Genomic DNA, 24,905 nt, shown 5'->3' with positions numbered 1-24,905 from the left:
GACAATTCTAACTCGGAGGAGAGCATTTTGTGTCCAGGTTATTGGCATCAGTGTAAATTTAATCTTTAGATTAGAACCAACTGTGCATTTCTATCATTTTCTGTTTTAATTTCAAATGTCCTGCATCTCTGAGGTTTCTTCCCTTGAATTCTCCTCATGTTTTTGCCTTGTCCTTGTGTGGCCATATTTATCATCTTAGTTTTTTTGCCTGTTCATTCTTTCCTTCAATGTCTTCATATTGCCTCGACATCTTCAAAGCTCTTATGGCCTCACCCCTATCACTTAACTTCTCCAACGCCAAAACCTTCGGAAATTTCCACACTCCTTTAATTCTGGCCTCTTTAGCATTTCTGATTTTAATCGCTCCACCATTGGTGGCCAAGCCTTCAGATGCCGAGGCCCTAAGGTCTGGAATTCCCTCCCTAAACCTCTCTGCCTCCTTACCTCTCTCTTCTCCTTTAAGACACTACTTCAAACTTAGTTCTTTGACCAAGCTTTTGGTCACCTGTCCCAATAACTCACGTTGTTATGTATCAAATCTTGTTTGAAACACTCCTACAAATGAATGCAAGTTGTTGCTGCCACACTCTATTTTAAGGATCTTGCTGGTAATTGAGATAAATGCCTTAAACTGCTGCCTTACCGTGGGGTCCTTTGTACAGCAGGAAAAGGGCACTCCACAGCGTTCCCGACTCGTATTGCCATCTGTACAATTGAAGTAAATATTCAAATTCCAATCATCAGCATTATGGGCACCGCAGCATTCCCACTGGATTTAGAAAAAGGAGGAATGGTTAACATGAGTTCAAATCTCACTGCTTTTACAAGCTTCAAACCAAATATGCACATACAATCACACCACAATAATCTGCAGTCTAACTTGACTTTTGAAGTACTGCAACTGAAGTTGTCCAATAGCAGTGATGATGCAAGACCAAAAAGCACTAAGAGAATAATCTGTATGTTATTGGCAAGTCTCAACTGAAAAACATTCTACCAGTGCAGTTTACCCCTCTCCAGCCATTATCTACACAGCCTCAAAACTCAACCTCTAGATTTTCCTAGTCTTCCCTTCTACACATCTCAACTTTAGCAGTGTCCTGGATATAGGAGTATTGGAGCAAGAAGTGGCCATTCAGTCGCTCGAGTCTGCTCCACCATTCAATTAGATCGTGACTAAGCTGTGTCTTAACTCAGTAATCCTTAACATCCTTGCCCCACAGGAACCTATTGTTTTCAGTTTCGAAATTTCCAGTTGACCCCTAATCGTGACAGCTTCCTGGAGCAAGAGAGAGTTCCAGATTTCCACCACCCTTTGTTTGATGAAGTGCTTCCTGGCATCACCCCTCCCAAATGGCCGGAAACATTCTTTCTTCATCTATCCCAACAAGTCCCCCAAACACCCCAGTTATATCATTCCCCAATCTTCCTGCAGTATTGTCCTTGGCCCTTTAATTATGATAATGTCCTGGGCTACAGGCCTTCAACTAAGCGGCAAGACTGAGAGGAGAGAGACAAAATGGAGGAAAAGGGGGAAGGATGACAGGTGGGGGGGAGGATGAATAAATAGAGTGAGATGGAGGAGGAGGAGGAGGAGGGAAGATGAGAGGAGGGCAGAGGGAAACGAAAGAGCCTCTGTTATAAGTCCATATTTGTATCAAAACAATGTGGGATTCTGCAGGTTTTCATTGGAGAGTTTAGTAAATCACAGTTCATATGCAACACCTAATGGTGAAATGAAAATTCCTGCAGCTAACACTCCTTCACTGTTTCCAAAAACTAGGTTCCCTTGAATCTCCGCCTTAAGAACAAAGGAGCAAGGAGGCCATTCAGCCCCTTGAGTCTGTTCTGCCAATGAGATTACTGTATCCTTCGATCTATATCTATTTTATATTCTTTGCCAGCAAACATCTATAGATCTCCATTTTAAAATGAATTGCGTGTGCCACTACTGCTTTTTATGAGAGAGTTCCACGCTACCATCACCTTTTGTGTGAAGAAGTGTCTCCTAATCCTCCCCTCCTGAACATATTAAAATTTGCTGCTTATTCACTGAGTAAAGGAGGACTATGGAGCCAGTCTTTCCTTAACATAGGTTTCTTCACAAAACCCAGTGAACACAGCTCCAGGCTTCCTTTTCCTTCTCCCGTACAGGTGGAAACCGACTCTTATATATACTTATGAATAATGTCCTAACCTTTCCCAGTTAGTAATAGCTGCTCTCACCTACAACTAGAGCACGCACTTCATCATGACAGGATTGCAACATTAACATGGCCTGAATCAGATTTTAAGGTTGTGTCCTTGTCCTGTACTTCCCCCAGTAGCAGAAAAGCTTTCTCTCCATCTGCCCTACTAATTCCTTCCCAAATCCTAAAAAAAGCAATCAAATCACCTTTTATCTTTATATATTCCAGGGAATAGAAGCCTAATTTATGGAAATTCCCCTCGTTGGAATGTTTACCAGACTAATACCTGGAATGGGTGTGTTGTCTTATGAAGAAAGGTTGGATAGACTAGTTTTGTATCCACTGGAGTTTAGAAGAGTAAGAGACGACTTGGTTGAAACATGCAAGATCTTGAGGGGTCTTGACAGCGTGAATGTGCAGAGGATGTTTTCTCTTGTGGAAAAATCTAGAACTAGGGGTCACTGTTTAAAAATAAGGGGTCGCCCATTTAAAACAGAGATGAGGCGAAATCTTTTTTCACTCAAAAGATCGTGAGTCTTTGGAACTCTCTTCCTGAAAAGGTGGAGGAAGCAGAGTCTTTGAATATTTTTAAGGCCGAGACAGATAGATTCTTGGTAAGCAAGGGGGTGAAGGGTTATCGGGGGTAGGTGGGATGCAGACTTCAGATTACTATCAGATCGGCCATGATCTTATTAAATGGTGGAGCAGGCTTGAGGGGCTGAACGGCCTCCTCCTGCTCCTTGTTCGTATGTTCAAAATTTAACGCTTTTAGGCCTGGTAACATCCTGATGAATCGTCATTGTCCCGCTTGCAAGACAGTCCCGGATTGACCCAAAGCTACAGAAGCCTCTTGAGACAGCTTCACTCTTTCCTGAAATGGCTCACATTGCTCTGCTTGACCTTCAGGTTTCCTTAAACCCCAGTACAAAGTACTTACATATTCCTGTGTGAAATCAATAAGATTCTGGAGATCAATGTCATCTCTATACGCTCTGATATTCTTGTTAATGAAGAAGTTAAGTTGATCCCTGATCCAGTCCTTGAAGACAAAAGCCAGGACCCCAGCCGTAAGCTCCAGGAAGAAAATCACTCCAAGGAATACAGAGAACTGTTTTGGCAAAAAGAAGAGTAGTGTGGCTTAAGAGCTTCTGTACAAATACTTACACATTTAACCTTCCGAAGATTGCAACAAAGTGACTTTCATGAGCACGTTACCTAAAACCAGAGAATTCCCATACACATATTCATGCTGCTCTGCATAGCATAAGTGACATTTTTACAAAATTTTATTTCTCATTAACCTTTTAAGGGATTTGTTCTTTTTTAAATAAAAGAACGCACTCCCAATGTATTTAGGTTGTACAGTTTTTTTTTCCCATTATTCCCTTTTGAAAAGGCAAAATGAGTTGAATGATCAAACTAAATAAAACCAATTAGTTGCTTGATGGTACAGAACTTGGGCATTGCCAAAAAGGGACATGCTGTTGAAGCTTTTTGTCTTGCACTCGTCAGGACAGATGCAAGAATGCCAAATTTCAAAGGGAGCAACAATTTATACTGCACGAGAAAAGGGTGTGGATTGGTTAACATGTCAACTCTGATTGGTCTGGGTGTTAGCATGGAGGATGCACCAGGGAATAAATAAGACCACTTAATGTGATTGGGTTATAAGTAGAAATAAAAGTGATGAAAAAATTTAAAGTAATTAATTTCCAAATCAAAAAAAAAACTCCCTAAATTATAAAAAATGAATTCAAGAGGGAATTCAGGAGAAACTTTTTTACCCAGAGAGAATGTGGAAGTCGCTACCACATAAGTGACTAAGTGAATAATATGGATACGTTAAAGGGGAACAGGGAGAAAGGAATAGAAGGATATACTGATAGGGTTAGATGAAATTGGTTGGGAGGAGGCTCCAGTGGAGCAGAAACGCCAGCATAAACCTGCTCTGAAGAAGGGTCATGCGGACTTGAAACGTTAACTCTGTTCCTCTCTCCACAGATGCTGCCAGACCTGCTGAGTTTTCCCAGCACTTTCTGTTGATATACCAGCATAGACCTGTTGGGCTGAAAGGTCTGTTTCTATGCTGTTCATTCTATGTAAACAATTCAGCTAAGCTGGTTTCAGCTGTATGTCAGAATGCGCATGCTTGAATCCAAAACTTGCAAAATTCATTCCTTGGTCAATGACGGGTAAATGGAGAAAGGCATTGGCTCTTTAAAGGCTAGTCAACTACAGATTCTTCCAATATATTTCAGGCATGAATATCAGATTGAGTTTCAGAGCTGCTCTTCAGATAGGAAAAGTGGATGGGGATACAGAAAATAAATCCTGGCTACTCAATAACAGCAGATAGTTAGAGGGCCTTCCCGATGGTCGGCTGCTGAGGCTGGCAAAAGTGGCCATTTACAGATCTAAGATGGGTACGGCCTGTCGGGGTCACTCTGAGTCTGTTCACCTCTCTTCCATGGTCTTGTCTGTGCCCAGGTAGCCTTGGGGAGACAGCACCCAATATCCAGTTATGTGAGAGGTATTCTACGGCCAGTGGGCACCAGAGCGACTGGTGTGTGTAATCATCATTGGAAATGATATCATTTGGTTTCTTTTCCAAATTTTCATCTTTGTCCCCTTCCGTGTCTCTGTAACCTCTTTCAACCACTTTGAGATCTCCGCACACCTCCAATTCTGGCCTTGTGAGCATCACTGATTTTAATTGCTTCACCACTAGGAGCCATGTCTTCAGCTGCCTGGCCCCTAAGTTCTGGAATTCCCTCTCTAAACCTCTTCCCCCTCTCTTCCGTCCTTTAAGTTACTCCTTAAGACTGACCTCATTGGCCAAGCTTTGCTCACTTGTCTTAATATCTCCTAGTGTGACTTGGTGTCAAATTTTGCTTGATTAGGCTTCTGTAAAGCACCCTGGGAGGTTTTCCTGCATTAAAGGTTCTATATAAATGAAAGCTTTTTCTCTCGCTGTTTATAACCTTTACTATTTGTTTTCCTCAAAGGTGTCTTTTACTTGTTCTTTCATAGGGTGTGGGCATTGCCGGAGGTCAGCATTTATTGCCCATCCCTAATTGCCCTTGAACTGAGTGGTTTGCTACACCATTTCAGAAGGCAGTTAAAAGTTACCCATATTGCTGTAGGTCCGGAGTCACAAGTAGGCCGGACCACGTAAGGATGGAAGAATTCCTTCCCTAAAAGGACAGTAGCGAACCAGATGGGTTTTTACAACAATCGAAAGGTGTAGTTGGCATGGCCACCATCACTGAGACGAGCTTTATATTCCAGGTTTATTAACTGAATTCAAATTCCACCAGCTGGAAGCAAATGGCAAAGATTTTTTCCCCCCAATTCAGACCAAGTAATTGATTGTTTTCTTCTTGAGAGAAGGAGCAGCCTATTTAAAAGTTCTGCCTGTACTGGAGCCAGCTACGGAACTTTTTCTGCTGTCGATTATGCGTCAGATCATTTGTTTCTAAGTCAGTTAATTTCGGTTGTAAAACAAAATTCTAATAAATAGCCCGCTCCTATGACGAATCAAATCCGTGATGGCTGCCAGACATATGATGATGGAAGTGGCGATGGGCAAGAGGCTAGAGATTTTGGAGCAGTCACTTCTAAGTTGGAGCGGTCCAGTCCTCACTGCTCAGGTGGAAAAACTGATTGTGTTCAATGGTTTCTCTTTCATTTTGGGTGTTTCTGTCTTCTGCCATTGAGCACAGTACTTACATTGTTCCCAGGCTCTTACATACATGGAGTTCCAATGCCCTCTACACTTTGCAGACTTGGCAACAGAACACATCCTGTTATGTTCAGTGGATCTGGTGAACATTATCATAGTAATGGGTGAGATGAATGCCAGGATGATTCCTCATTTCTCGTAGTGTGATGGAACATTTTTAGCCTGTGATACATGTTCAGGGCTCACCATTTTGCTGTTATCTTGAGGACTTTCAGCTAATCCAGAGACCCAGGCTAATGGTCTTGGGGGGACAAGGGTTCAAATCGCACCTGAACTTATCAAGTAGTAAAAACGGAAAGTGCTAGAAATACTCACCGGGTTGGGCAGCAACTGTGGAAAGAGATTCCAGCACTTTGTTTTGATTTCAGATTTCCATTTGCTCCTCCTGCCTGAGCTAGAGGCTATGGTGCTCCATATAAAAGGTGTCAGCGGTGGTTCAGTGGATAGCTCTCTTGTCACTGAGTCAGAAGACTGTGGGTACTAGTCCCACTCCAGAGACTTGAGCACAAAATCTAGACCAACAAGTCCAGTGCCATACTGAGGGAGTGCTGCACTGTCAGAGGTGCCATTTATCAGATGCGACTTTAAGCTGTATGCCTATTCAGGTGGGCGTAGAAGATGCCATGGCATTATTTTGAAAAGGAGGAGAATTATCCTGGTGTCCTAATCAATATTTATCCCTCAGCCAACACCCTAAAACAGATTATCTGGTCACAAGCACATAGGGGAGAATTTTCTCCCCGTTAGGGGGGCTGACTAGAAGTGGGTGAAGGTGGGCCCACAGCCGATTGCTACCTGCGATCAGCTGTGCGCTGCCATTTTACGTGGGCGGGCCAATTAAGGCCCGTCCAACATGACGTGCACCTGGAAGCGCTGTGTGGGCAGGGGTGGGGTGGAGGGGGGAGGGTGGGGGGTGGGGGGGGGGTGGGTGGGGGGGAGTAGGCTGAGTCGGGGCCTGAGCACAGAAATCTCTCAGGCACAGAGCTGCCTCAGGGAGATTAGTTTGATTTTGAAAAACTTAAATAAAGGAAAAAAAACAAATTTTTAAGACAGTGTCACATGAGCTGGGACACGTCAATGAATTTTACCAAAAATTTTTATTAAAGTTTAAAAACCTTCATGAAATCTCATCCCGCCAAACTGAAAATCGGAATGACACACGGTGACGTTGGGATGCACGCCTGACATCAATGCATCATTTTACATGTCGGCAAGTGGGGTCTGCCCCTGCACGCCAACCCGAAGACTCTGGCCATAATTATTTGAGAGACCTTGCTGAGCACAAATTGGCTGCCCTGTTTCTTACATTACAACACTTCAAACCTGTCAGTCCTCAGTCAGTTTGTCTCAAGATGAAAATAGAATTATATAATTCACCTTCGCTATCTTACATACTTTAAGATTCATTTTAAATTTGATTTTCTTTTAAGAAGTGTAGAAGAATGACACAAAGTCACTGCTGTGAAAAAAGGATTCCACTTTCTCAATGCAGCCAAATTAGGCGATTGTCCATGCAGCATTCTGTTCATTTTGTTTTACGTTCACACATAGGAGTCAGCAGAAGTGGGCTGGCCATCTGATCCTACAGCCTTTATCAAATACCCGTCCCACCCCAACTTGCTAAGTTAAAACAAATTACCGCAAATGCTGGAAATCTGAAATAAAAACAAAGTGCTGGAATCTCTCTCCACAGATGCTGCCCAACCCAGTGAGTATTTCCAGCACTTTCTGTTTTTGCCAGCTGGTAAGTTCTGAGCCACATACCGATTACCTATGCCTCTCAATTTATGCCGTTCTATACCCTGTCTATAGGCATCTTGCAAGCTTTCTATAATTCAGTCCAGTTATTAGCCCAGTTAAGGACCATTTGCAATACCTCTGCCGAATCCACTGAATTTCACTCCCTTTCACAGAGATTGCCAGTCCAGGTCAGTCATGTAAATTTGATGGACTACATGCTCACACCCTCAATAGCTTCATTTCTATAAGCTCTGTGTGGCCCTTGATGCCACTTTTGTTACCATTGTCAACCCCCCTCCACCCACCCCGGCACAGGGGGTAAGAACTGGAAGTTCTAGGAACTTCCCCTGTGCAGAATATTTGGAGTACTTACAAACTTCAACAAAAAGGTATTCTCTCGCAGAGCCCCAATACATCCCGCAAATCCCAGAATGAACATCACACCTCCGACCACAAGGAATAGCCAGACGGGATCAAAGCCACCCAGGTCTGTGATTGATGAAATATTGGACAACACTCCCTGAAAGAGGAAAAAAATAGATACACAACTCTCAGAACATTATAGATACAATTTTAAAAATTATAAGCTCAATCTTTCTTGTTAAATAGCTATTTTAACCCTCAAAATATCTTACAGACAGTGCATTAAAACAAGAAAGCAATGGGAACTTATCCGCTTGTATACTAAATTCCGGGATTGTGTTGTAATTTCCGGAACTTTCATTCAGCAAGGACCAAGGCTTTAAAAATCGAGCATTTCAGTCACTCCTAAGGACTACAATACTTTGATTCACCACAAATAACTGTGGCTAAAGCATGCATGAAAGATTTGGAAATTCTGAATAGCCCAGTTTAATCTTTTCTCCAACTTCTCTGCTGCTGAAGCAAACATGGTGCTAATTACATGTCACAGTTTCACCAACAATCTAACCTGGAGTCAGTTGAAGGGCCCCAGAGGAATCAGCTCACATGTTAAACATTGGTAGCAAGAGCTGGTTCCTGCACAACTGATTGATCCAGAAACCTGGTGAAGCTTTAAAAACTGAATGGGGATTTCCAAGAATTATGAATGGCACACATCACACAGCAATTATGACCACAAGCAGGAATGCAATGAATCAACAATGGTTCATTTTTGCTGACAGCCAGACTTCTAAGTAACAAGTAGAAAGGTTGGGCTGCACTTAAGAGTGCTGAGCACAGTTCTGGTCTCCATATGATAAAAGGATGTAGAAGCACTGCGGAAGATGCAAAAAGGATTTGCAAGGATGATACCAAAACTGAGCAGTTATACCTATCGGGAAAGATTGAACAGGCTGGGCTCCTTAGTATGAAACAAAAACAGAATTACCTGGAAAAACTCAGCAGGTCTGGCAGCATCGGCGGAGAAGAAAAGAGCTGACGTTTCGAGTCCTCATGACCCTTCAACAGAAAGGTCAACTCTTTTCTGCTCCGCCGATGCTGCCAGACCTGCTGAGTTTTTCCAGGTAATTCTGCTTTTGTTTTGGATTTCCAGCATCCGCAGTTTTTTGATTTTATCTCCTTAGTATGAAGGCCTGGGAGAGTGCTGATAGAAACAATTGCTTGCCAGGGTCAAGCAGTGAAGAACGAGGAAATAGGGATGTACGTAAACCTAAGAGCTTTAGGATTTTAGCAGGAAAGCACTTTTTTTTTTAATATGCGCGGAGGGTTGAGAGACTGCAAAATACAACGACTCATATTCACATAGCACTTTTAACAAAATGGAACGTCCCAAGGTGCTTCTGAGGAAAATTTGTAAAACTAAGTATGACACCAAGCCACAAAAGGAGATATTAGGTCAGATGAACCAAAAGGTAGGTCAAAGGAGTTTTAAGGAGTGTCTTCAAGGAGGAAAGCAAGGTGGAGAGGTGTCAGGAGGGAATTTGAGAGCCTAGGGCCTAGACAACTGAAGGCACAGCCCCCAACGGTGCAGCGATTAAAATTGGAGATACACAATGGGCCAGAATTAGAGGAATGCAGAGACTGTGGAGGGTTGTAGGGCTGGAGGAGACTATGGAGATAGGGAGGGAAGGATTTGAAAACAAGGATGAGGATTTTAAAGTCACAATGTTGCTTGACCGGGAGCCAATGTCGGTCAGTGAGTTCAGGGGTGATAGGTGAACAGGCAGCAAACACTTAGTGATTGAAGCAATAATCACACAAACATTGAAGTAAAGGATAGACAGGTGTTTGAAGGAAAGGCAAATAAAGAGTTGAGAAGAGGAGGGGTATTTTTTTTTTGAAAAATATACTTCATTCATAAAATATCTGGGAGAACATTCCAAAACATTTCAAAATCAACATCACAAAAGTACAATCAGATTCAACTTTTACACATGGATCACAAGGTGCATCAATACAACCAATGAATATTACAGTCATTTCAATGTGGTCAATGCAGACAAAGATATTGGAGTTATCAGCATACATCATGTTGCACTCTGAGGTGCTTCAGTATAATTATAATACAATTAGTATTCACTGCATACATTCATTTTGAGCTGTACAGCCTGAGGGGCTCTCAACAGTTCCCAGCCCCTCGGTGCACTATGACAGAAAGGTCTTACACAGCGACCTTTCCCCATTGCGCCTTTGCAGCAGCTGCCCCAAGCTTTAATGCATCTCTCAGTACGTAGTCCTGGACCTTGGAATGTGCCAGTCTGCAACACTCAGTCGGGGACAACTCTTTGCGCTGGAAGACCAACAAGTTTCCGGCAGACCAAAGAGCGTCTTTCACCGAGTTGATGATCCTCCAGCTGCAGTTGATGTTTGTCTCGGTGTGTGTCCCTGGGAACAGCCCGTAGAGCGCAGAGTCCTGTGTCACAGAACTGCTCGGGATGAACCTCGATAGAAACCACTGCATCTCTCTCCAGACCTTCATTGCAAAGGCACAATCCACAAGGAGGTGAATAACAGTCTCGTCCCCACCACAGCCACCTCGAGGGCAACTTGCAGAGGGGGTGAGACTCCTGGCGTGTTGGAAGGATCTGACGGGGAGGGCCTTTCTCACCACCAGCCAAGCTACATCTTGGTGTTTGTTGGAAAGTTCTGGCGATGAGGCATTCTGCCAAATGACTTTTGACAGTCTGCTCGGGGAACCATCCCACAGGATCCACCCTCTCCTTTTCCCTCAGGGCCTTTAAGACGTTATGTGCCGACCACTGCCTGATGGACTTGTGGTCAAAGGCGTTTCTCTGCATAAATTTTTCCATGAGGGACAGGTGGTACGGCACGGTCCAACTACTTGGAGCATTCCGCGGCAGCGTGGCCAGACCCATCCTTCGCAACACCGGGGACAGGTAGAACCTCATCACGTAGTGACACTTGGTGTTTGTGTACTGAGGGTCTACGCACCGCTTGATGCAGCCATACACAAAGGTGGCCATCAGTATGAGGGCAATGTTGGGCACATTTTCCCCCTTTATCTAGAGGCTTGTACATCGCGTCCCTGCGGACACGATCCATTTTCAACCTCCAGATAAAGCAAAAGATGGCTCGGGTGATCGCCATCACGCAGGAGTGTGGAATGGGCCAGACCCGTGCCACGTACAGCAACAGCGAGAGTGCCTCACACCTGATGACCAGGTTCTTACTCGCAATGGAGAGGAAGCGTCGCTCCCACATGCCCAGTTTTCTTTGCACCGTAGACACTCGCTCCTTCCAGTTTCTAATGCATGCCCCGGTCCCTCCGAACCATATCCCCAGCACCTTCAGGCCGTCAGCCCTGACAGTGAAGGGGACAAAGGATCTGTCAGTCCAGTTCCCAAAGAACATGGCCTTGCTCTTCCCACGATTTACTTTGGCTCCCGAGGCCAGTTCAAACTGGTCGCAGATATGGATCAATCTGCGCACCGACAGCGGATCTGAGCAGAAGTCGGCGACATCGTCCATGTACAGGGAGGCTTTGACCTGAGTGTCTCCACTGCCTGGGATCGTCACTCCTCTTATGCCCAGATCCTTCCTGATGGACTCAGCAAAGGGTTCTATGCAACACACAATTAGGACAGGGGAGAGAGGGCAGCCCTGCCTGACTCCAGATTTAATAGGAAAGCTATCTGATTCCCACCCATTGATTGAATCTGCATTACTGATGTTAGTGTAGAGCAGTTGGATCCAATTGCAAATTCCTTCCCCAAACCCCATTTTGGAGAGCACATCCACCATGTAGGTGTGCGATATTCTGTCAAAGGCCTTCTCCTGATCCAGGCTGATGAGGCAGGTATCCACACCCCTGTCCTGTACATAGGCAATCGTATCCCTGAGCAGCGCGAGGCTGTCCGAGATCTTCTTGCCCAGCACAGTGCAGGTCTGGTCAGGGTGAATCACCAATTCCAGAGTAGACTTGACCCAATTGGCGATGACCTTGGACAGAATCTTATAGTCCACATTCAACAGTGAAATGGGTCGCCAATTTCTAATTTCCTCCCTTACCCCCTTGTGCTTGTAGATGAGGGTGATGATGCCTTTCGTCATGGATTGTGACATACTGCCGGCCAGGAGTATACTCTCGTACACTTCTAGCAGGTCTGGGCCGATCCAGTCCCACAGAGCCGAATAGAACTCCGCCAGCAAGCCGTCGCTTCCGGGAGTTTTACTCTTCTCGAAGGACTCAAGGGCCTTAGTCAGTTCGTCAGGAGTTAGCGGTTTGTCCAGGCTCTCCCGTGTACTGTTGTCTAAGACCTCCGTGATAGAGGACAGGAAGGACTGGGAGGCCGTGCTGTCTGTGGGCTTCACGTCATACAATCCGGCATAAAAGGATTTGCTGATCCTCAAAATGTCAGATTGCAATGACTTTACTGAGCCGTCTTCTTCCTTCAGGCTGCTGATCACAGAGCTCTCTCTGTGTACCTTTTGGAAGAAGAAACGTGAGCACATCTCATCCTGCTCCACAGAGCGGACTCTGGAATGGGAGATGATCTTGGAGGCCTCAGAGGCAAAGAGTGAGGCTTGCTGGTTCTTCACCTCTTGGAGTTCTTCCTTGACACTGACCCCCATCGACTGCAGCTGGAGCAGATTCTGCATGTTTTTCTGGAGTCGGGACATTTCCCTCTGTCCCTTTCTAGCTTTCTGGGTGCCTTTGAGGATGAAAAACCTCTTTATTTTTCCTTGATCGCTTCCCACCAGTGTGTCAGGGACACAAAGAGGGGTTTCACGGTTCTGCAATGTTTGTAATCCCTCTTGAGCTCCTCAATGTTCTCTGGGGTCAGTAGTTGCACGTTTAGCTTCCATGCCCCCCTGCCCACCCTCTGGTCTTCCTCTAAGTGACAGTCAGCCAGTAGGAGGCAGTGGTCAGAGAAGAACACGGGCTTGACGTTGGTGGATCTGACTGTGGACGCACGGGACACAAACAGGAAGTCTATCTGGAACGGATGGACCTGTCTGGCTGCGACCAGGTGTATCTATGCTGCGCTCCGTCTGCAGGGTTGCTGAAGACATCGTGCAGCTTGGCATCCTTAACTGTTTCCATCAGGGATCTGGACGTAGCGTCCAATCTGCTGTTGGCCCTGCCGGATCGTCCAGCCGCATCGATGATGCAGTTGAAGTCACCGCCCAGAATGACCGGCCTGGAGGTCGCCAGCAGCAGTGGGAGCTGCTGAAAAACCTCCAGCCACTCATCCTTTTGTGACGGGGCGTACACGTTAATTAACCAGAGTGGAGCGTTCTTGTACATTACGTTTGCTACGAGGAGGCGCCCGCCCACCACCTCCTTAACCTGGGAGACGGTGAAATTGCCTCCCCGCAGCAGAATCCCCAGGCCGGAGGAACAAGAGTCATTTCCTCCCGACCAGATCGATGGCCCATGGGACCACCATCACGACCATTGCCTGTAGGAGCTGAGGTGCGGTATCGTACACTCCTGCAGAAACAACAGGTCAGCTTTGACGTTGGCAAGGTAGTCCAAGGTTGCAACACATCAGGGAGTAGATTTAATGCTACGCACATTTATGGATACAATCTTTAGATCCATGTTAAAGCATTAAGTCTCTTACCAAACCTGTTGTCTCTGAGAGTCCCAGGCCTTTGGTCTGCTCCTGCATACCCATGGTGTTCACAAATTGCCTCACTTTGGATGGGCTGAGGAAACTGTCCTGAACCTCCCCATTGGAGATGTTCTGCTCGGGTGGTATCTGGGGGTCCGTGCAGAGAGCGGGGTTTGAAATGTCCTCTGTTGGAGAAGCTTCTCCAATCCTCTCCCCCTCTGGGGCGTTGCTGCTCCCGGCTTTCCGGAGCTGGGGTGCGCTGAGCACTTCACTGCCCCCAGATTGCTGGGGCTGGGGTGCGCTGGCCTCTTTGGGTTGTGGGCACAGTTGGGGTGCGCTGGTCTCCTCATTGTCTCCAATGTTCTGGAGTTTGGGTGTCTCGTCCTCCAACTACCTAGAGCTTTGCCACTTCTTCTGTAGGTGCCGCCCTGGCCCTTCTTCATCCAAAGAGCAGCTCCCCTTGTCATCTGTGTCGGATGGGAGACGCCTCTTGCCATTTGTCTGGGAAGTGGCTTGGTCCCTTCTCAGCCCCTTCTTCCTTTTGGCTCTCTTCACCAGCTGCCACTCCCCCTGCTGATTTTCCACTGCTTCCTCCTCCATTGATTCGCGCTCCTGAGGAGTGGGAGGTTCAGGGGGCAGTGCTGTTGATTGGCTGTCTGCTGCCTCAATCTTTTCCTCCACCTTGTCTCTCTCTGTATCCTCCTTTGTCCCGTTGTTCTCCCTGGGACCTTGGTTGTTGGAGGGTTGCAAGTATCCTTGGAAGTAGTGACACAAACCCCTCGTTGGCTTTGGCTGCCTGTGCATAAGTGAGGCAGCGTTTGGGGCAGGTCTTGTAGAGGTGACCTGCCTTGTCACACACTTAGTCTGTTTGCAGTCCTTTGTCGGGTGCCCTTCCTGTTTGCAGGTCTTGCAGAGGCTGGTGCTGCAGTTGGTCACCACATGACCAGACTTGTCACATGAGCGACAAAGTTTGGGCTGCCCAGCATAGACAAAGTAGCCACGGCTTCCCCCAATAGCGAAGCTGGAAGGAGGGTGGAAGATGGCTCCCTTACCGTTGGTCTTGAGCATGACCTTGACCTGGTGTTTGCATGTCCAAATGCCGAAGGCATCTCTAACCTCCCAACCTTGTAGACGTACCTGGCGAGGAAGGTGAACACATCGGCGACAGGGACGTAGGGGTTGTAGAGATCCACCGTCACTACACGGTCCCATTGCAACGGCAGAGCAAAGAGCGGCTCCACCGTCAGGATCTTGATCTCCGGCTGGTGTCTCTTCTCCTCGAACACCTTCAGGAACTTGACACAGGCTGCCACACGCTTGAAAGTCACATTGAAAAATCCAGCACCGGGGAAGTCTTGCAGGAAGTAGATCTCCTCCACTTCAAATCCACACGCCTTCAACAAGATCCACTTGATGAAGAAGGCCCGATCCATGGGTGCTCCTCCTTCGCTGTCCTTCATCGTCACCCGAACGGTGTTATGTACCCCATGGTATGGGGCTCGACTGGTTATAGCCATCGCTTCACGACTACACTTGATCTTAGCCAAAAAGCCGAGAAGCGATCAGGGGTATATGGGATTAAGGTTGTTGCGTAAGTGTAGGATAAACCTCAATGCAGACTGGTTGGGCTGAACAGCCTAGTTTCAGCCTTTCAATTTCTAGGTAATCCTATTTATAAAGTACAGCACTCTTAAAGGTACAAATCAGATTACGATTTCAGCAGTTAGTGGATGATCCTATTGGAAGTGTTGCCAGGATAATTTAAAAGGAAAACGACAGTTGGAGGAGGCGGTAAGGGGAGGAGTGGATGGAAGAACAGGAAGAAACTCAAAATTCTGCCAGGATTCTTACTTTGCTAAAGAAAGAACAAATTTGCATTTATATCACTGTTCAGAACCTCAGTACATTCCCAAAGCGCTTTACAGTCAATGAACTACTTTTCCTTTCGAACTGGTGTCACTGACGTAATTTAGGAAACACGGCCGCAATTTGCGCACAACAAGCTCCCACAAACAGCGACAGGTAATCTGTTTTAATGATGTTGGCACAATAAAGGTGCGAGAGCCACCAACTGGCTTTGATCTACGACTCCTGCAAGGAGGAAGCTGGTCAAACCCACGCTGCAAAAACACTTCAACTCACAACCAAACTTCACAAACGGGCCATTCACCAAATTCTGGTACCTTTCCCAAATGTGCATATTGCGTACAACCACAAGTAAACCCACAGATTCCAACTCACTGCAGTCTTATAACAAGGTACATAAAACCCCCGTGCATGTGCCACCATCGTTTATTTTTTAGTTCAACTCAAAGTCAAAAACGGTGCTTTAGGGATAGATCTTCTTGCTTTAAACAGCTTCTCTTTTTTTCTAGTTTCCTCCTCTCCAGCTCCTTCCAGTCTCAACCCCATCCACTATACCTAACTGAATAGAAAGGAGACGTTGTCGATTTGCGCACAGCTAGCTCCTGCAAACATAAATGTGATAATGACTAGAGAATCTGTTCTTAGTGAGCCCCCTTCTCTTCATAATTGTGCCATGGGAGGTTTTACGTTCACCTGAGTGGGCAGACAGCGCCTCAGTTTAACGGCTTATCGTTAAATGGCACCTCTGGCTGTGTTTCTACCCCCCAGGGGTGGGTTCCGCACCCGGAAACAGTCCCGTCCTCTGCTTCCTGCCCCCCCACCCCGGAGAGAAAATCCAGCCCAATAATTTGCAATATTTATCCCTTAATAATAACGACAAAAACTGATTATCAAGTCATTGATGTTTGTGGGAGTTTGCTGTGTGTAAATTGGTTGTCACGTTTCCTATATTACAGCAGTGACTAGACTTCAAAAAGTATTTCATTAGCTGTCAAGCGCTTTGGGATGTCCTGTGGCTATGAAATATAAAAATGCAAATTTTTTTTCAACCAAAATTTTGAAAATGCGTCTGCTGCAAACCATTTTGTTTTCAATGTCATAAACATTTACAACCATTAAATTTCAAATAACACTAATTCTGGACCCAATTAATGAGCCCGTAACATTAGAACATGGGCCAAGGAGGTTTAGTGACCCAGATAGACAACTGAGCACTACTGAAACAATCCAGTGTATTATTAATAACTCTGTATTTAATTCATCAGACACCCATCTGCTATCCACTCCCAATGCTCCACACGTCACTGCAACAAAAATTCTCTGTATCCTTTTCATTTGTCGTTTTCAGGGGCCAATTGTATGCGTTAAAAAAAAATTCTGACTACATTCATTATTCATTAAATAATACCACTACATTCCAGGACTGAATCAGTCACGATCTGCAGCCCCAAGTAAAAGGCATTGATGCAGAATCATAAAATCATACAGCACAGAGGGAGGCCATCTGGCCCATTGTTGTCATGCTAGTGCTTTGAAAGAGCTCTCCAATTAGTCCAGACTCCCACCTGTTCTCTCCCTAAAGCCCTCAAATTATATACTAAATTCCCTTTGGAAAATTACTATTGCATGTCCAGCATAGAAACAGACCATTTGGCCCAACTGGTCTATGCCAGTGTTTGTGATCTACATTATCCTCCTCCCACCCCCTTCATTTCACTATCTCAACATAGCCTTTCATTCCTTTCTCCCTCTGCTTGTACATTTGGCTTCCCCACAAATGCATCTATATGATTCATCTCAACCACTCCTTGTTGGTCACAAGTTCCACATTCTCACCACTCTCCAAATAAAGAAGTTTCTTCTGAATTCCCTGTTAGAGTATTAGTGACCATCTTATATTTATACCGACTAATTTTGGTCTCCCCCCACAGGTGAAAGATCTTCTCCACATCTAGCCTATCACACTTTCATCATTTGAAAAGAAACCATCAGGCTCCCGCCAGCAGCCTTCCTTTTCTAGGGTAAAGAACCACAGACTGTTCAGGCTTTCATCATGGTTATACCCTCTCAGTTCTGGTATCATGTTGGTAAATCTTTTTTGTACCTTCTCTAGCGCCTCAATGCCCTTCAATTTAATTCCTTCCTTTTGAAAATCTGACCTTTCAGGCAGTGGGAACTGTTCAGAGAGCAGTCCAACTTGCAGTGAATTTCAATCAGCAAATTGAGCTAGAAATTGGTTGCACTGAATCTTTTCTATCCCTTGACTGCGATTTAAAGATGTCACTCTATAACTCAGGGGTTGTCAAGAACTCAGCATGCTTTACTTCAAATGTCTCCTCTCTCCCCCTCCCACTGCTACAATCTCCCCAGCTCTCTCCCCTCTCTACCCTGTTCAATTCCCCACTTTCTCGCTCTCTTCTACCCTAACCCCCCCCCCCCCTCCTCTGTTTCCCTTATCCCATTCTGTACCCCATCCCCCTTTCCCTCCACCCAAATACATGGTGACCAGATGTCCCCCTGGTTTTTCATTAAACATCCCAATTTACTCATAATAGTTGGTGTCCCACTTTGCAATTTTCCCTCTTACATGAACCATATCTAAGTCAGCATTCATCTTTTCATACAACATCAGTGTCCCTTTTCTTCACTTCCTCTCCCCTCTCCTTTATGTCATTTACTGTTGGTAAACCCAAAAAAAACCCTCTTGCACTGTTCTGCACCCTGGGAATCAGAACGCCACCCACTCACTGACCATTAAGTGGCTGTGCCAAGGCGCTCTTCCACACACACAAATCCTTCTCGCCGGCATCCAGAGCTGGGAGTAAAGTTTTTGTCCCCCCCCCACCCCCAAAATGGTACTCAATGGGACAGCTCTAATCGTGAAAATTGTGTGTTCTTCCATTTGTTTTCTGGCACAGTCTCCAGCTGCATTAACTTTATTTACACCCTACCTCTTATATCTTCCCCCATGAGAAAAATAAATAATTTCTCAAATTACTTTCTCTCCCCCAAAAACTACAGCCCACAAGGTGAATATCCAGTTCTGATTGGTCAGTCGGAGACTGTCGGGGTGTGCTATGTGGCCCCGTGACTGGTCAATCACTCATCAGAAGTAATGGATGCAGTTGAACTTGTTAATTAAAGGTCACGCTTAATCTCTGGTCACCTCAAGTCCTCCTGGCTCCTCCAATGCCATCCAATTTAATAGTCAGTGATGATATAGATCTAGCTTGTTCTTTTCTAAGAAGGTGAGTGGGCATGAGGATGATTGACAGTAGTAAGGACCAATCACAAAGGCCCAAGCGCAGCATGGTGCCATGACAGACTGCTAGGCAACTAGTGAGGTCCAAGAATCATGGGGCATGTTCAACTGATGTCTTAGTAGGGTTGCCAACTCTGACTAGATATATTCTGGGAGATGTCATCACGTGACCTCCCATCTTAAACTGCCCCTCCCCCAGACTATAGTCATTGGTCACCCAACATATGCATCATCACAGGGCCCAACCTTCCCAACATTTTTCAACGTGTCCCAATTTTGACTTCTGAAAATCTGGTCACCCTAATCAAACAGGAATATTCTCCACTGAGGACATTTTGTTAAAATGAAACCAAAGTAAGCCTGGGGCTATTTTATGTAATGCTGTTTGTGTGTTTTCCGTATTTCGGCGGCCTTACCTTTTCACTCCATGCCCACAGACCAATTCCTAGAAAGGCCACTCCCAAAAACTGCAAAACAGAAATAAACAAGGAGGAAGTTAGTTTGGTCTTTGGAAGATCAACATTCACTAATAAACTTTAGGCTTGTAGAGACACTGAAGTATATAGTATAGAAGATTAAGGAATGATCCAGTTGAGATGCTTGAGACAAGGGTTTGATTAGGGTAGATAGAGAGAAAGTCTCCTGTGGTGGCAGGGGCAGAGGGTAAGTCCAGAACAAGGGGCCATAACCTTAAAATTAGAGATCAGCCATTTAGGGGTGAATTCAGGAACCCTGCCCCCCAAAAAGCTGTTGAGCCAAAGGCCAAATTGAAAATTTCAAAACTGAGACAGATTTTTGTAGACAAGGGTATGAAAGGTTACAGAACTAAGATGGACAGACGGAGTTGGGCTACAGATCAGTCACACTCTTATTGAGTGGTGGAACAGGCCTCACGGGGCTAAATAGTTGTCAACTGTTCCTGTGAAGTCAGGAGTGATGTAAGGTCCTAGATCTCCGGTGTAATGGTTTAAGTAAGGTTATGGAAGTCTAGGTGAAGAAGTCTCTGGCCTGTTGGTGCCTGCAACGACAATAAAAGTCCTACCCTGCTCCCAGCAACATTTTTTCCCCCCTGTTGCTCTCTCCTGCTACGTCATCTATTAAAAATATACAAAACAAGTTATGCTAAGCCTTTACAAATCACTGGTTTAGGCTCAGCTGGAGTATTGGGTCCACTTTAGGACACCACACTTCAGAAAGGACATCAAGGCCTTGGAGATAATAAAAGGAAACTTACTAGAACTGTTCCAGGGATGAGGGACTTCAGTTATATGGGGAGACAGGAGAAGCCAGGATTGTTCTCCTTAGAGCAGAGAAGGCGAAGGGGAGATTTAATAGAGATGCTCAAAATCAGGAGGGATTCGGATGGAGTAAGTAAATTGGAACTATTATCACTGGCATGAGGGTCAGTAACTAAAGGACTCTGATTTAATGTAATTGGTGGAAGAACCAGAGATGGAGATGAGGAAAATTCTGTTTTAAATGCGAGTTTTGATCTGGAAGGCCCTGCCTGAAAGTGCAGTGGAAGCAGATTTAATAACACCTCTCAAAAGGGAATTAGATAAAGACATAAAGACTTAAAAAGGAAAAATATTACATGGCTATAAGAGCTAGTTCATCAGTCTGTGGAATTCTCTTCCCCAGAGGGCAGTTGGCGCAGGGTTATTGAACATTTTTAAGGCTCATTTGGATAGATTCTTGACTGAGAAGGGAGTCAAAGGATACAAGGGGTAGACAGGAAAGTAGAGGCCACAATCAGATCTTACCAAATGGCAGAGCAGACTCAAATGGCTTAATGGCCTACTCCTGTTCCCAAGTCTTATGTTTCCTTTGAAGGAAGAGCAGGGGTATGGGACTAATTGGTTAGCTGTTTCAAAAAGAGCCAACACAGGCATGGCAGGCAGAATGGCCTCCTTCTGTGCAGTATGATTATAAAAAGACATAATTTAATAGGATTCAGAAATCCCTTTTTTTGCTGCAGACAGAGATCCACCTGTATTTTTTTTAGGGCAACAAACACGGCTTTAGCTGTTCAAAGTCAATCCATAGCGGGCAAGCGAGACCTTGATTTACAAGTACCCATTTTCAAAAAAATCTACTAACACATCTGCAAACTAAAGTAACAGTACGCAATGCAATTACTCACTGAAACTACATATGTGGATCTGTTCTTATAAAACATAGTTATGCAGCAATGTATTGTTCGGTCTTATTTTATTCACATCACATAAACCATTGCGCATGTTCATTAAAGCTCTGAGCTTACAGCTTGCCAAAGAATCATCCTTTTGTAGCATCGAATGTTATGGGTAGTAAATTATTTAATTTACAAGCTGGCAAAGAAACTCTTTCAGCTGCAGAATATTCCTTGAGCACTCCCCTACCTGCACCTCCCTCGTTTTATTTTGAAAGATTTGCAGCTCTTCAATGAAGCGCTTAGAGCTAATACATTATGTGCATACATCACTAGACTTCAAATGTGTAGAGATAGCCTTTGCAATCTACTCATGCCTTGAAGTGTGGAAACCTGCAAGTAAGCAAAAAAAAAAAAGCTGTCATTTGCTCTAGGGGTTCAAATAAAACTTGAGCTAAAACAAAAATACCTGGAAAAACTCAGCAGGTCTGGCAGCATCTGCAAAGAAGATGCAAAGCAGTTTTTTTGCTTTTATAATAAAACTTGAGGTTAGCCAAACCTCTGTTGCCGGTATCCTAACTCCCAGCAAGTCCCATTCATCGATCGCCCTCTGTGCTCACTACATTGGCTCCCAGTCAGGCAATGACTCTACGAAATTCTCATCCTTGTTTTCAAATCCCTCCAAGGCCTCCCCCCCTACCTCTGTAATCTCCTCCGGCCCTAAAACATTCAGAGGTCTCTCACTCCTCCAATTCTGGCCTCCTCAGCATCCCTGGTCATCATCGCTCCACTCCTGGCAGTCCTGCCCTCAACTGCCTGGCCCCAGAGCTCTGAAATTCCCTCCTTAAATCTCTCCGGCTCTCTACCTCTTTCTCCTCTCTTAGGATATAAGGGGTAGGCACGAAAGTAGAGGCCACAATCAGATCTTACCAAATGGCAGAGCAGGCTCAAACGGCTTCATGGCCTACTCCTGTTCCCAAGTCCTTTGTAGGAAGAGCAGGGCTGTGGGACTAAGTGGCTAGCTGTTTCAAAAAAGCCAAAACAGCCACAATGGGCCAAATGGCCTCCTTCTGTGCAGTATGATTCCATAAAGAATTCACTTAGTAGGATGCAGAAACCCCTTTTTGCTGCAGACAGACATCCACCTTTCAGAGCAAAATACACAGCTATAGCTTTTCAAAGTCGATCCAAAGTGGGCAAGTGAGACCTTGATTTACAATACCCATTTTGAAGAAAATTTACTATCACATCTTCAAACACTAAACCTACCACTTTGACCAAAGCTTCTGCTTAACTGTCCTAATATCTCCTCACGTGGTTAAGTGTCAAAATGTGTTTGATAATTGCTTCTGTGAAATTTTACTATGTTGAAGGTACTATATCAGTTGTTATAATACAACGTGGCAACCATGCTTGTGTAGTTTGAAGTAGACCCAAAGATTAAATTACAAGCTCCTATTTGCTCAACGCATTTATGATACTGTCTAAATAAAGCTGAAGCTTTGCTAATAAGCAGTAAAATTGGCTGAGAGGTTATTATGGTGTCAGAACTGCAGAATGTTGTGCATGGGATTGGCAGGAGAATATGTCCTTATTTGAGGTGGTCAAAATCATGAAGGGTTCAGATAGAGTAAATAAGGAAAAATTGTTTCACTGGCAGAAAGGACGGTAACCAGAGGAAACAGATTTAAGGCAAGATAAGGAGGAGAGATGAAAATAACTCGCTGTGTTTAAAAAACAAGTTACGACGATCTGGAATGTTCTGCCTGAAAGGACAGCTGAAGCCAATTCAACAATAACCTTCAAAAAGAAATTGAATAAATATTCGAAAGGACACTAATTTCAGGGATATGAGGAACGAGTAGAGGGGAGTGCGAATAATTGGATGGCTCTTTCAAAGAGCCAGCACAGGAGCAATGGGCCGATGGGCTAAATGGCCTACTTCAGTAAAAGACAATTGACAAGAAGTGAAAGAAATACTGTATCATAAAGGTGTCCATGATAAATTGCAAAATTTGGAGATTAAATTTAGATGCAATTTTCACAGTTTTAGTTGCCTTAAAGAAACTACATTGAGGTCAAGTTACCATGGAAATGTCTTTTATTTGCCTTAGAATTTCTCCATGATAACAGGGAATATTTTGCAGTTCTAAAGCAAAGTAAAAGGATTTTCATACTACAAAATGTTTTTGTTGTATCAAATTCCATAGTACAGAAACAGGCTATTCAACCTAACTGGTCCATGTTGGTATTTATGTTCCACACAAGTCTCCTCTCACCCTATCAATATATCCTTCCACTCCTTTCTTCGTATTTGTTTGTCCAGGTTCCTCTTTAATGCATTAAATACCAATGTTATTTATTTCAATCACTCCCTGTGATAGCAAGTTCCACATTCTCACCACTGTCTGGGAAAGAAAATTCTCCTGAATTCTCTAATAGGTTTATTAGTGAGTATCATATATTTATGCCCCCTAATTTCACCCCCACCTCCTGCCCAAATAGAAACATCTTCCCTACCTCTACCCCATCAAACGATTTCATAATTTTAAAGACCTCTATCAGATCACCCTTCAGCTGCCTTCTCTCTTCTCAAGGGAAGAGCCCCAGCCTGGCACAATGATAACACAATACTGAAAACCCATTTACTATGCATGGCTACCTCTAATGGAGTAAAGCACTAGGACAGGCAATCTTGTAAACAAAACCAATTAACCTGTGTGCAATCAGAGACAAAAACTAAAAGGTTAAAAGGATTAAAGCATAAAGACAGGCTGCATAGACTAGGTTATGGTCTCTCCAGCATAGAAGATTAAGGAGTGATCTCAATTTTTAAAAATTCATTCACAGGATGTGGGCTTCACTGGCTGGGCCAGCATTTATTACCCATCCCCAGTTGCCCTTGAGAAGGTGGTGGTGAGCTGCCTTCTTGAACCACTGCAGTCCATATGGTGTAGGTACACCCACAATGCTGTTAGGGAGGGAATTCCAGGATTTTGACCCAGCAACAGTGAAGGAACGGCGAAATATTCCCAAGTCAGGATGGTGAGTGACTTGGAGGGGAACTTCCAGGTGGTGGTGTTCCCCTGTATCTGCTGCCCTTGTCCTTCTAGATGGTAGTGGTCATGGGTTTGGAAGGTGCTGTCTAAGGAGCCTTGGTGAATTCCTGCAGTGCATCTTGTAGATGGTACACACTGCTGCTACTGTGTGTCGGTAATTCAGGTCAAAATAATTAAAGTATTTAGAGTTACAGAGGTCTACAGCACAGAAAAAGGCCCTTCAGCCCATCGAGTCTGCGCCGGTCAAACAAGTACCTAACTATTCTAATCCCATTTTCCAGCACTAGGCCCATAGCCTTGTATTCCATGGCATCGCAAGTGCACATCCAAATACTTCTTAAATGTTATGAGGATTTCTGCCTCTACCACCCTTTCAGGCAGTGAGTTCCAGATCCCCACCACCCTCTGGGTGAAAAAATTCTTCCTCACATTCCCTCTAAATTTCCTGCCCCTTACCTTAAATCTATGCCCCCTGGTTATTGATCCCTCCCCCAAGGGGAAAAGTTCCTTCCTGTCTACTCTATCTATGCCCCTCATAGTTTTATACACCTCAATCATGTCCCCCCTCAATCTCCTCTGCTACAGGGAAAATAACCCCAGACTATCCAATCTCTCCTCATAACTAAAACTCTCCAGCCCAGGCATTGGCCAAGGCCCTAGTCGATAGGGTAGAGGGAGAGAAACAATTTACTCTGGTGGGAGTAGGGGATTACTCCAAAACAAGATGACAATTAGAGCTAGGCTGTATGATTCCATGATTTCTGACAAATTTCTTCACATATGAGTCAGAACAGTAGAGTTGGCAGACACAACAATGGAAGCAGCACACAGGCCAACCTAATGTGACTAATATAGAGTCAGCCCTGACTAATCTTGTCCAACATATCTTGTTTTATACAGCATCTTTAATATAG

The 24,905-nt window shown here is 44.7% G+C and overlaps 1 protein-coding gene across 1 annotated transcript in view; it reads right to left on the bottom strand.

Annotated features, from left to right (window-relative positions):
• Positions 1-24,905, bottom strand: part of tspan5a (tetraspanin 5a) — a 91,859-nt gene that overhangs the window by 13,711 nt on the left and 53,243 nt on the right. The window contains exons 2-5 of the mRNA XM_041199484.1: positions 19,218-19,268; positions 8,045-8,191; positions 3,127-3,297; positions 644-769 (exon numbers count right to left, since the gene is read on the bottom strand). Of these exons, the coding sequence (XP_041055418.1) occupies positions 644-769; positions 3,127-3,297; positions 8,045-8,191; positions 19,218-19,268 (495 nt within the window). The remainder of the gene's footprint in view (positions 1-643; positions 770-3,126; positions 3,298-8,044; positions 8,192-19,217; positions 19,269-24,905) is intronic.

Source organism: Carcharodon carcharias, chromosome 1, assembly GCF_017639515.1.
Source record: "Carcharodon carcharias isolate sCarCar2 chromosome 1, sCarCar2.pri, whole genome shotgun sequence".
NCBI classification, from domain to species: domain Eukaryota; kingdom Metazoa; phylum Chordata; class Chondrichthyes; order Lamniformes; family Lamnidae; genus Carcharodon; species Carcharodon carcharias.
Note: the sequence above shows the minus strand (reverse complement) of the source record. Positions and strands in the feature narration are given on the sequence as shown.